Source organism: Aethalodelphis obliquidens, unplaced genomic scaffold (genome assembly GCF_003676395.1).
Source record: "Aethalodelphis obliquidens isolate GAN/ISIS:26980383/991018 unplaced genomic scaffold, ASM367639v1 scaffold7, whole genome shotgun sequence".
NCBI classification, from domain to species: domain Eukaryota; kingdom Metazoa; phylum Chordata; class Mammalia; order Artiodactyla; family Delphinidae; genus Aethalodelphis; species Aethalodelphis obliquidens.
The window spans coordinates 10,839,190-10,852,386 of record NW_020837951.1 but is presented as its reverse complement, the minus strand read 5'-3'; the positions used below and the strand labels follow the sequence as shown (position 1 = coordinate 10,852,386).

Genomic DNA, 13,197 nt, shown 5'->3' with positions numbered 1-13,197 from the left:
AGCGGGAGAGGCCACAGCAGGGAGAGGCCCGCGTACCGCAAAAAAAAAAAAAAAAAAAAGAAAAGCCTCTCGGCAAGCCTCAGAGCCCAGCCCAGTGTGGGAACCTCTAGCTTCCAGGAAGTGCCTGGATTAAACCCAAGCCCCCACGTCTCCCTGGGACACACCCCACGTTAGTAAGAGGCTTGCCGAAGGCCAGGGCGGGAGGAGCATGTCGGGGGGCTTTGCAAAGGCAGCCCCAGATCTCATAAGTGACGAGGAGGGTATTTGCTCCAGAGCCATTCCAGAGAGGCCGTGCAGTGCGGTAGACAGAATGATCTGGGGGTCCAGCAGCCCCAGCTCTTTTACCAGCTGTGTGAGCCTGGGCAAGTCCCTGCCGGTCTCTGAGCCCCAGTTCCCGTGTCTGTCACATGGAGACAATTCCTCCTCCACTGCCCAGGGATGGTCGGTGGTAATGACGCTGGTAACAGCTAAAGCCTCAGAGGGCCCTTCACATGTGCCAGGCTCTGTCCTGAGGAGTTTACATCTGTTAACGCATTTAATTCTCAATGACCCTGAAAGGTAGATCTTACTGTTAGCCCCATTTTCCAGATGAGGAAACTGAGACACTGCGTGGTTAAAGGAAGCCGGGCCAGGATTTGAACCCAGGCAAGTCAGGCTCCCAAACAGACCCGCGGCCTTACCCTGGCACTCATCCTCATCCAGGCCCCGGGTGCCTGGTAGACGGGCACATGTGTGGAACCCAGGCTGGGAAGCACTCTGCCACCCCAGCGCCGGCTCCCGGCAGAAGAAAGGCCCTCTTTGAGGTGGCAGCTCCGTGTGGCCTGGGGCTCCGGGTCTCACATTCCACGGATTTTTGGCCCCTGACTTGGGCTTGGCAGCCTGGGCCCCATTGTTCTGCAACTTGGCAGGAGCCGCAGGGCACAGGCAGCTCCCGGAGGTGCCCAGTGCACGGAGGGGCTTTTCCCTGCTCTCCGTGTCTCATCCCTCCGGATCCCTTTGGTCTTTCTGCATCTGAACCCCCTAAGAAGGCGTTTCTGGCAGGAATGTCCAGGGTAAAGGGGTTGGGCTTCTGTTGGGGTGGAGACAAACAGAATGCAAATCTTCTGAAATCCAACACCCTGGAGAGCCTCAAGAGGCCGAGGCTGTCTTGGACCCGGGAGGCGCGTCGGAATCAGAGCTGGGTTCAGATCTGCCCTCTGTATCCTACTCACAACACGACCTTGAGTCTCCCCTCTCTGAGCCTGATTCCCCGTCTGTAAAATGGGTCTGTCAACAGCCCAGGCTAAGTGGAAGAGATCTGGCCACTGGACGCCTCAGAGAACCTTCACTTCCTTCCTCCCTCTCTCCTCCCCCTTCCTTCCCCCTCTCCTCCCCCGTCCTTCCCCCTCTGCCCCCTTGCCCTTTATCTGGCCCTCTCTGGCACTGGGGGGCAGGGTGCGGGGGTGGGCTGTGACTTGCAGACTCCTTTCCTGGAGCAAAGGCCCTTCCTCCTCGCGGGGACATGAGGTATAGCCGGTTCTATTAGGTTCCGGGCAGAACTGCTCTTAGGCACAGCAGTTTACCCCAGGGGGTTGGCACACCAGGCGTGTGGACAGCAGTGCTGCATCTGCTCGCTGCCATCCCGAAGGGAGAGGGCTCTGGGCCCCCTGTCGGGGGAGTGGCTCCTCGTGGCCCACCAGCCCTGGGATCACCCCTACCCACTCAGCACTGCCCCATTCTTGAGTGGAGGGGGCTTGTTCCTTGGGGAGCCCCTGGAAAGGCAGTGATGTATTGCTGGTAAGAGCCTGTGAGGGGTGCAGTGCAGGGGTTATGGGCAAAGGTGGCATCACAGGTGTGAGTCCTGGCTTCACCACCTGTGATCCGTGTGATCTGGGCAAATCTCTCAACCTCCCTGTGCCTCAGTTTCCTCATCTGTAAAGTGGAACAGTAACAGAAGCTGTCTCGTGGAGGTGGTGTTAGTGAGATGGTGGTGAGATGGGCTAACAGAGGTGAAATGTATAAAGAAAGGGCCCCGCATGGGCCCTTTAATGATGGCTTACCATCATTATTACTATTATTTCTGATGAGGCCAGAGCCCCTTACTTTGCTCCTGGAGCCCTGTGTGAGGAGCAAGGTGAGCTCCTGAGAGCCTGCAGACCGCCTCTGGGTGCAGATGCTAGATCGCCACGTGGGGAATGACATTCGCAAATACCTCCTAGGTCTCTGCCCAGTGTGACTTGCCCAAGGTCCCAGCTGGGGAGTGACAGGGTGGAGATACAAACCCAGGCCCGCTGGCCCTAGGAGGCTGGGTGAGGCGGGACGTTGGAGCCCGATATGGAGGCACCGTGGTTTCCAGCCCGCGTGGTCTGTGAGCAGGTGGGCAGGTGAGCCAGTCACGTGTGGACCTGGCCTTTGGGCCACACCTGGTGCCTTCTGAAATAAAGACAGAACCTTTTTGCTGAAGACAGTTCTCCTCCAGCCTTCCCCCGGAGGTCTCCCTAAGGGCAGAGGACGGTGAACATGTCACCCCGAGGGGTCTGGGGCTGCAGCCCGAAGCAGCTGCAGAGCCTGCAGGAGTCTCCGGTTTTATCTTAAAATTCATGCGCATTTTACATTTTGTCCCCTCTGTATCCGGTTTATTGCCGCACACATTTCCCTCCTGAGTAACAGCACTGCCTTGGGAAGCTGCTCGTGTTTATCTGTTTATCCTGGGGCTTTTCATACCCAGGTCCTCACCGTGTCACCCGGGGGGTGTGCGCTCCAGTGCGGAAGCTCGGGCGCAGATGGTGGGGAGGTGCTGTGGCCCCATCTGCATTGCAGGAAGCCACCTTGGTGGCCCATCTGGAGGAGGAGGGCTTGGCGGAAAGGGCACCGGGCACTGGTGGAGACCCAGGAGTCCAGGCGGGGGCGAGGCCTGGGCTGGGGCAGAGGTGGGAGTATGGGGCTGGGGAGAGGCCTCAGAAGTACAGGCACACCCCTTAATACCCTCCACATGACACCCCTTTGAGATAAGAGCAAAGAGACGACAGCACGAGATCTACCTCTTTATATGTACACGTTAGGATGAAGCACGTAAGATGCCGTGCGTGAGGAGCAAAACCGGCAATTGCACAGGCAGGACACAGCACAGGCCGGGCTGGGTTTGACGGGTTGCTTTCAGCCACCAGGGCCTCCCCGCTAGGCTGAGGGGGGTACCATCTGCAGACCTTGCCCCTGCTCCATGTGTCCTTGCTTTCTGCCATCTACTTTGTATGCTAGAGAGCAGTTTTACCCCAAAATGCTGAGGAAAGGGGTGTGAGGGAGGAGCTGGGCCTGCCCTGAGGACACAGAGGAAGGATGGGTGCTGGACGCCAGCGTGCAGATTCTAGAGAGGCTCGGAGTGCCTTCAAGGGCAGAGGCGGGGAGGCCGAAGGTGCAGCTCGGCAGGCAGTTCAGGGCTTGGTGGCCAGACTCTGACAGGTGTCGTAGACATCTCTGAGCCCGGGAGGGCTGGCCCATCAGCTACCAGACAGAGCTACAGTGTGGAGGAAGGAAGTGTGATCTGTGACCAGATCTCAGTGGCCCTGACCGTAACAGCCCCATCGGTGTGGGTTCCTTTCCCACTGCCCAGATCACCTGGTTCACGCAGCAGGACCTGCCAACCCACTGGACCAGGCGACGCCTATCAGCTTGGGCTTTGGCTGGTGGGGATGGCTGGGGGTGCAGGTGACCAGGTGACTTACAGGTGGTGAGAGGCAGAGTCCGTCTGGAGAGAAAGACGATGTCCTGGGTTGGGTTCTCCAGAAGCAGACCCTGAGACGAGACTGTATGGGGGAAACCACGAGGGAGTGGGGGAGGCAGACAAGCAGGGTGTGATCTCAGACCAAATCACTACCCCATTTGGGTCTCTGGAGTGACTTACCCCCAGAGCGTCCTGACCGGAGGCAGGGAACTGGCTTGCACACTCGCCCCCTGGGTCATTGATTCCTAGGGACTCCAGCGCTCCAGAGGGTATAGACGAAGCTGCTCTGATAGCCTGGCCAGCCCTTCGGGGTTCTGTTTGGGGAGGGTCAAGTGAGAGGTGCCCGTGGGAATGCCAGGGCGGGGTCTGGTGGAAGGAACAGCAGCCTGATTAGGGGGCCCTTGCCACATGCCCGCCCTGCACCCCGTGTCTTCCAGGCATCCTGGGGGAACCCAGGCCTGGCCCTGGACACCGAGGTTTAGGTGTTGTAGAAATGCTTGTGGGTGAACGGAGGGCTTTCCTCCCGAGGAGGAACGCTTTCCCTCTTGCGTCCAGGAGCACCGCGAGCCGTACAGCGTCTTCTGTGCGCCTCATCCTGGGTCCTGCCCTGGAGGTGCTTGTCTGCTGGGGAGGCCAGCAGAGGCTGCCTGTGGCACCAGCAGTGGAAGCGATCTTGGGGGTGGTACTGAGATGGCCTTTAGCTCAGGCCTGGGCACATGGTGGGCAACTAATCAGGACAGCTACTGCGGTTACTATGGCCGCTGGCGAGTGGCATCCTTGACTCTCCTGGGGGCCTCCGATGTGGCAGCCCAAGCCCTGGAGGTTGAGGGGGCTGTTCCCTGTGCAGAGGGCTCTGCCCCTGCCTGGAGGTTTGTGCAGGACTTGAGTAGGACCCGTGGCCTCGGCCTTCCCAGTGTCGGGTGCGCCAGGTCCCAGCAAGGACGGGCATGTGGGGTCCTTCCTGCAGCTGCTACTTGCAGTCTGACTCAAGGTCTCTCTCTTCTGGCCACTAGGCTGCCAGCCTGGGTTTGTACGGGGGTGAGGCCCAGAGGACAGCAACGGGGCAAGAACAGGCTTTGGAGTCCGGCACATGTGGCATTGAATCTGGCGCCTCCCTTGCTGGATGGTGGGGGCACCTTTAGACTTTTCCCTGCACAGAATCTGTGTTCCCCTCTATCCAACGGGGATAGCCCTAGCAACCTAGTCGGGACAGCGTGATGGAGGGAGGTGTGTCACACGGGCCGTCGAGCTAGTTCTGCCACTTCCAAGCCGCATAACCAAGGACAAGTTACCTAACAGCTTGGCACCTCAGCCTGCGCATCTGTAAAATGGGACAAGTGAAATTACTTCCTCGATCCGAGGGCCATCGAGAAGAGAAAGTGCACAGGCCTGTGTGTAAGAAAGCCCTTCTTTTCTGTTGCAGCCCGTGTCCTCGTGCGGCTGGCATGCAGGATGGCAGGACAGCCTAGCCACCTGCCCCATGGAGGGAGCCCGAACAACCTCTGCCACACCCCGGGGCCCGCGCACCCTCCCGACCCACAGGTAAGTCCTCCTCCTTCATCTGCAGTGCACTGGAGAGTCTTGGAGGAACACAGATCGTTGAGGCTGCTTTGTCCCGGCCACGGAAGGATGCCCCTTGGCAGCCCCCAGGCACCTTGAATGCTTCCAGTGATGGGAGCAGAGTCACTACCTGACCATTCTGCCCTCCATCCCAGTCAGCCACACTCACAGATGCCTCTCTGTCCCACACTCTGGGCTGGAATGCCAGGCCCTGGTCCTGTCCCTGGGGTTTCCGTGTGAATGGGCCAGCGTTATCTCAGGGGTCAGCACTGCTTAGAAGGACAGACGTAGAGGGAGTCGTGGAGGCCCCAAGGAGAGTGAGGGGCGCAGGCGAGCGGACGGGGTGCGCTTCCTGGCTCTGAGCTGGTCTGCCTCCTTTCCGGTCTCAGCTGTGTTCTGGGCCTCTTCAGCCGCTTTGTCTAGGACCCGCGGAGCTTCGGGGACGCTGCTTTCCCTACACGGGCCCCACCCACCCTCTCAGCCAGGCAGCCTTTGGCAGCTTTCAGAAAGTGGCTTCTGGGGTTGTGAGCTGCTCGCACACCCCATGCCTTTGCACATGCCATTCCCTGGGCCTGGGGTGCCCTCCTTGACACCTCCAGGCCTCAGTCCAAATGCCGCTGCTTCTGGGGAGCCTTCTTGTTCCACGGCACTCCCGTCTCTGTGCTGTCTCCACACCTGCGCACAGGCACTAGGTCATGGCCGTGATCGCATCCGCTGGGTCACTGGCGCCTGGGTCTGCCTCCCTTCCTGGACAGAAGCCTCTGGGGTGGGGCTTCGCCTGCCTAGTTCATGGACTGCAGATTCATGGAGTGCACCACCCGGGACACCGCCGTGTGTGAACAGACCCAGGTCTGCTCTTAGGGAGCACATAGCCTCACAGGAGAGAAAGACAAGAAAGAAAGCAGAAGAAACTGGGGGCCAGTGGAACTCCAGCAAGGAACGTGGTCTGAACTAGGGGACCAGAGAGGCCTCCTGGAGGAAGTGGCTTGCAAAGAACTAGAGGGGACAGAGAGCTTGGCTGGGCAGATTGGCCAGGGCCGGGTGCTGTAGCATCCTGTGGGCAGCCTGGAATGATGAAAAGTGATTGTCCAGAGTTGGCTTGTGTCCCAGGCCTGTGAGACCTACGTCAGGAGGAGACTCAGAGTCAGCCACCTTCCTGAGCCACGGAAGGGATTGTCACAGCTTCTGACTGCCTAGTCCTGTTGGAGGACTTCAGGTGGACTGGTGTTTGACCTGCTTGGGCAGGGTTGCCATGTACAGTTGTATAGGTTCTACACTGCCCAAAGGTGCCTGGCCAAGGAGGCAGGTGAGTCTGAAATCCTTCTCCTGCGCCTGAGCTGTCATCAAACTGTGCTTCCTGGTGTGACGCTGCATCAGCCCAAGGGAAGGGGCACATCTATAGATTCACACAGAGGTGACACGTTAAGTAGGAGAAACCGTGTATGTGCGTGCACACACGCACAGGGGGTCCAAAGGCATCTATGCTGTTCATCCTCCCCATTCCAGTTACTGGCTGGGATGCAGGGGCCCATTTCCTAGGTGGAATTTGGGGAGAAAGCTGGGAAGCCCATAGACACTGCTGGTCCAGGGTCCACCAGAACACCTCCCCGATGGCTGGGGGCAGTGGGGCTTCCTCGGGTAATGTAGCAATTTGTCATATTAAGTCATTCACTAACAATTGAGTCCCCCTTGATTAATCTCCCAGAATTAGCCAGTTGCATTTTGAGCAATTAGGGTTAATTACAGCCTCATTTGGCAGAGCAGAGAGTCCCATAATTATGTCACAAACAAGGCGAGGAGGTGGTGGGCTCCCGTGGCAGTGGCATCTTCTGGGTGTCTCCTCGCACATGTTGGAGTGGGTAATGACATAGTTAAGTGTAATTAGATACGATTACTCAGCGTTGGCTAGCGGCTGGCAGGAAGGATGCCCCTGGTTCGCCAGCATCTGGCCGGGTCTGCAGAACTGGGGCACAGCCGCATTGACGCTGGGGCTGCTGCAGGTCAGGGCTGGAATGAAAACAGTCAGGCGCTTTCTCTCTCGTCGTCTCATAGAGCACTGGTATTTAAACACTGTCTGGGGAGAGATCACGGCTGGAATCTTGCCTGTTTTCAGGACATAGAAACACCTCAGAGTGACGGCACAGGCATTTTCCTTTACGGCAAGAGGCACAGCTGTTTCCCTGAAATCACCCTGAGAGAAAAGAGCCGGGCTGCATGATGGCAAAATGCTGTGCTCTGGACCAGGCTGGGTTTGGTTCCCAATTCCATCCCTCACCAGCCAGGTGACATTGGGTAAATGACCTCTCTGAGCCTCAATTTCCTCTTCTGTAAAATGGGGCCATGAAGAAAGTGAGATGGTATATTTTAAACACCCAACATGGTACCTAGCGTTGTTGGGGTTAAGGAAATGGTATGTCATTGATCTTATTCTTATATTTTAAAAATCATCTTGGTTTTCACAGCTAAAGAGCCCAGGGCTGGAAATACCCCCAGTGTAGAAAGAACAATTTAGCGAATACTCAAACTCTGGCTTTTGTTAACCTTCTGTGTCCAAGGCTAGTGGTTTGTTCATTTCAAGGAACTTTCTAGCTCTGGGTGCTGTCAGCCTATGAAAACATGTTTGCTGAACTGGGTTGAATCATATGTGAAATTCATATATACTTGGGAAAGCTGAACATGCTTGGTTTTATTGAGGTTTCTAATGAATGAATGAGTGGAGTTGAGAAGAAGAGCTTAAAATGCCCCCATGGTTTATGGTTTTACCAATTTGCTTCAGAGCATTTTCATCAGGAAAGAAACGCAGGGCTCAGCTGACCCACTAAGAAACACATGAATTTCCAAGAAGGAGAAAGGTGTTCTTGTCTGAGAAATCCCTGGCTAATGTGTCTTCCATCTGGAAAGTCTTTGCAAACCTGCTTGGGACGTGCCAAGTTCAGTTATATTCGGCACTGTTCAGAGACAGAGGAATGTGCATAACTTTGCAGGGGATGGGGACAGCCGTCATTAGTTCTGCATTGCACCAAAATCTTTATGAAAATCTTCCCAAAACAATGATGATAGATAAGATTTAATGACCAAATATTAACGGCCATTAAAATTCAAGAAGTGTTTGCTAAGTGTTGTAAATTCAGCAAGTGCTTGTCTCGTTTCTGCCTTGGGTCTGCGGTCGAGCCCTACACATAAGTGAATAAAGATGATGCAGAGGTGAGGCTCCCAGGGAGGGATGGACCGATGCAGGGGGAGCCCAGAGAATGGGGTGGCTTGTTCTGCCCGGGGCATCAGGGTTGACAAGGAAAGCTCTCTCTAGAAAGAAGATGACACGTGGGCTGACAATGAGCAGGAGTTTGGGGCAAAACAGGGAGAGGAGGATGTTCCAGGAAGAGGAAAGAGCCAGCCCTGAAGGTGCAGGACCAGTCAGGTTGGATAAAGATTTAAATACCTGTGCTTAGAAAAGGTAACAGCTGGTGTTTATGAGAAGCCTGGAATCCACATTGTCATTTGGAATTGAATCTGTAGCAAATGGGGAGCCCATTTGGGGTTTAAATTGACAAGGGGCTTGGGTTTTAGGTCACTGGTAGCTGGGGCCCGAGGCACAGGTTAGGTGAAAATGGGAGGTCACGTGATGCCTTGGCCTTAAATGGGCCCGACACAGGGAGGGAAGACGCCAGAGACTTCCAGGGGGAAAATCCAACTGCCCTTGAAGGGGTTCGGGAGAGGGAGGTAGAGGACGTGGCCAGCCTGCTGGCATGGGGGCCGACGCTCTTTCTGGTTTGTTTCCCTTCAAGTCTTTGCCTGTTAGTCGTTGGAGCTGGTTCCAGGTTCTCTCATCCGTGTTTTTAAGCTCAGCTTTCTCTGAGCTGGGTCAGTGAGGCTCGTCCTGGGGGGACCTACCACAACTGAGGTGACCTTAGGCTTTGTCATCAGGCATCTCCCATGTTCCGGCGTCTTGCTTGCTGCTCCCGTGAGCTGATGGCACAAAGCTGAGTGTAGACAGACTTCCAAGCTGAGACAGTCACAGTGGTGGTTGTACCTACATTACGATGCCTGGCAGTTACCTCATTTCGTCCTCCTACCAACTCAAGAGAAGGAGACCTTATTCAGAGCTCCATTTTGCAGGGGAGGAAACCAGGATGAGTGGTAACTTGTCCTTTTTGCTGTTGAGGGGCAGAGCCCAGAGCCAGGGGTGGATCCAGGCCCTGTGGCCCCGCAGAGCATTTTCTTGCCACGAGGGCCGCGGGAGGGGAGACTGGCGTCGGGGACAAAATTAGCCAGATCGTGAAGAGCTGAGTGGGGCTGGCCTCGTACAGAGTCTGACGATATGGACTCTTTGTAAATTGCACCCTTCTTTCGTGCCACACAGATTTAAAGCACATTGCTCTACACGCATGTACCGAATCCATGAGAAGTTCCCTGCACACGATGTCAGATGTCTTTAAAGGTGAAACTCGTTTACAGGAAATGTCATTCTGATGAAGCGTGCTTTTTAAAATCATAGAAGCGGTTGCCTTAAAATTAATGATGCATTGCAAATATCAGGGAAAAAAGACCCATCCAGTGTAAAGATGATTAAAATTCAGGTCAGAAGTCTGACTTAGTCAGGCTAAATTTTTTAATGAGATTTCAGAAAATTAATTGGGCGAATGCATTTTTATTCTTTTAACATGGAATTTTATGCTCCTGTTTGAAAAAAAAAAAGGATTTGTCGATGACTGAGGCTTATTGTGGTTCAAACATTTTAAACTCAAATTAGCGCAGGGGGGGCGCATTTGTGGCCTAATTTGATCTGACTGGGGGAAGAGAGCTGGGCCTCTCCGAGCTTTCTGGGGTGGTCCAAGACCCTCCCTCCCCCTGCTGTATGTCTGGTCGTGTCCTCCATTTCTTGGGAGGGTGCGATTGGGGCTGCAGGTGACTCAGGACCTCGGCCGCGTCATCAACTCCTGATCCCACCAAATTCCTCCTGCTGCCCAGGGAGTTGCTCCCAGAGGCTCCTCCTCTCTGAGATCGCGAGTCCTCCCCAGGCCTACCGCCACCTCCTCCCTGCCCCTCCACCCATCTCTTCTACCTTTTCGGGAGAGCTAAGGGGCTCCCACCCTGGGGAAGGGGGATGAGTAGGTCAGAAATGGCCTCTGGTGCCCACAGCACAGCCTAGAAAGGGAGGCGAGCCTGTTGTCTAGCACAGGCCCTGGGTGAGTGGCACAAGGTCGGTAAAGTCAGAAGCTGCAGGTACATTCACCTCACCACTTTCCTGTAGCCAGAGGATGTTGGGTAAATGAGCTCTCTGAGCCTCAGTTTCCTCATATGTGAAATGGGGCTGGGGAGACCTAAGTGAGATGGTGTACTTTAAACATCCAGCATGGTACCCAGCATCAGGGGTGTTAAGGAAATGGGATGTCGTTGATCTTATTCTTGTATTTTAAAATTCATTTCAGGGAATTCCCCGGTGGTCCAGTGGCTGGGACCCCACGCTTTCACTGCTGTGGCCTGGGTTCGATATCTGGTCAGGGAACTAAGATCCCACAGGCCACACGGCGCGGCCAAAAAAAAAAAAGAAGAAGAAGAAGAAACATTCATTTTAGTTTTTATAGCTGAAGAGCCTGGGGCTAGAAATATGCCCGGCACAGACCCTTGGTGGGGTGTGGACGGGGGTGATGATAATGACAGCTGACAACTCCCTGTGCTTGGGTCCCTGGGCCAGGCTCCCGCCAGGCCAGGCACACCCTGCCTCAGCTCACCCCCAGCCCCTGGGAAGTAGGTGCTGCCATTCTCCAGACATTCTACAATGCCAACCCAATAGTAATAATAACACAAACACGCGGCATTTCCTAAGTGCTGGGCCCTCTTCTAAGTGTTCACTCATTAACTTATTTAACCGCCAACAACCCTCTGGAGGGCGCGCTGATTATCTCAGTTGGACAGATGAGGAAACCGAGGCCCAGAGGGCTCACCGGGAAGTGGCAGAGCCAGGACTTGAACCCAGGCCTCCAGGCCCCAGCTTTAGCGTCTCAACCGACAGAGCCAGAGTGGCAATCACCTCTCTGCCAACCTGGGCCCAGGGATTGTGTTTATTTTCCCCGGGAGGCAGCATGGGGTCCCAGACGTAACGGGACAGTAAGCATTGCATGAGCCATTTGCAGAAAGGCCATCAGGAGGATGTGTTGGAGCCGCCATCATGGGAGCTGTTCGGGGCCAGCGCCGTGTTTGCCCAGCGGTTTAGAGCTCCCCAGACCCTCTTGTCCTGGAATCCTCCAGGAAGTCCTGGGCTGGTGTTTCTAACATCCCCCATCATGGGTGACCTCTCTCTGATGCAGGAGCAAGAGTGGAACTTGCCAGGGCCCACCCAGGAGGTGGGTGGCAGCAGGGAGAGGCCTGGCCTTTGGGGGCAAGAGCTCAGTTCAGCTTTTCTCCGAGCCCCCTCTGAGTTAAATCGGGGTCAGGACTCTGCTGGCTCAGGCAGCTGCGCCCAGGAGCCCCGTGTCCCGTGGTGACCCCCACCTGAGCAGAGGCCCCTCTGGGGACAGGGCCCGGTCCTAACCCCTGTAAGGGCAGCAGAGGCCCCTGAGCCCCCTCACCGCTGTGCTGCTGCCCGGGTAACCTGCCCCCTCCTCAGAGCTTTCCTCTAATTAGGTCGAATGGGCTGTGACAGGAAATGCAAATCTGGGTCATCGCATATGCAGATGTGCAGGGGAGTCTCAGCGATGGTGGCTGGGAAGTCGCCCGCATCCTCTGGGAGCTTCCAGTGGCTGTGGAGCGGGGCCACGTGGCCTCTGAGGAACATCCTTGGGGTGGGTGGAGAGCACTGGGGACTGACCACTCGCCACGGAGGGAAGAAGCCCCACGTTGGCAGAGCCAGGATCGTTAGTGAGCACATCCCCCAGACTCTTCACTGCCCCACGTCACCTGGCAGCACAGCTGGGTCTCTATCGTCAGGGAGTTCAAGTCCCAGCTCCCCACTGCCTGTGCCTCAGTGTCCTTATTCATAAAGTGGGATTAATAAGTCTCGTTTGGGCTTCCCTGGTGGCGCAGTGGTTGGGAGTCCACCTGCCGATGCAGGGGACGCAGGTTCGTGCCCCGGTCCGGGAAGATCCCACATGCCCCGGAGCGGCTGGGCCCGTGAGCCATGGCCGCTGAGCCTGCACGTCCGGAGCCTGTGCTCCGCAACGGGAGAGGCCACAACAGTGAGAGGCCCGCGTACCGAAAAAAAAAAAAAAAAAAAAAGTCTTGTTTTCCAAGGCCGTTAGGAGACTTTAGTCCTGAGACCTGTCTAAGCATCTAGTACAGCAACGGACACATAGTAGGTGCCTAATACACGAAAGCTTGTCGTCGTTATTTTCATGACCACGTGTGATCCCTCCAAGTGCCGAGAAAGCTCCCTTTTTCTAGGGTGTGTGATTTCAGCTGCACCCATAGAAGTGACAGTGGCTGGGTCACAGAGTCCCTTCTGCACCAGGCTGTTTTGGGTGCATTTCGTTGTGTCATTTGACAAACATGCCCTGAGCACTTGCTTCGAGTGGGTCAGAGCCTTAGTTCGAGGGGCAGAAAGGGGACTAAGACAGGGGCCCACTTGGTGAGGCCCATGGTGGGGGGATGGGTGGGACCCAGGCGGCTGAAGCAGGAGGTGTAGGCCTGGCTAGTCACAGGGTCTCAGAGGAAACGCAGAAGCGGCATCCGAGTTGGGAGGCCACACAGCACCGGGTGAAGGCTATAGGTGAAGGGTGAAGGCTCTGGAGTACCCAGCCCCGGGTTCAAATCCCCACCGTTACTCGTGGTGGGGTCTGGAGCCTCCGCTCGGTTTCCTGAAATGGAGATTGCGATGATGTCCACTCGCAGGTCCTGGGAAGCATTCTGCACGGTGCCTGGCATGTAGTCCGCGCTCAGTAAATGCATGCTTGCTCGTCTTAGGTGGACACGCAGTGTACGGGTAGGTCAGTTGCTGGGAC

At 55.9% G+C, this 13,197-nt stretch overlaps 1 protein-coding gene across 3 annotated transcripts in view; it reads left to right on the top strand.

Annotated features, from left to right (window-relative positions):
- The window catches only part of NEK6 (NIMA related kinase 6), an 85,196-nt gene that overhangs the window by 37,745 nt on the left and 34,254 nt on the right, over positions 1-13,197 (top strand). For all 3 annotated transcript variants that reach the window (XM_027104903.1, XM_027104902.1, XM_027104901.1), the window contains exon 2: positions 5,124-5,242. In XM_027104903.1, the coding sequence (XP_026960704.1) occupies positions 5,153-5,242 (90 nt within the window). In that variant the 5' untranslated portion in view covers positions 5,124-5,152. The remainder of the gene's footprint in view (positions 1-5,123; positions 5,243-13,197) is intronic.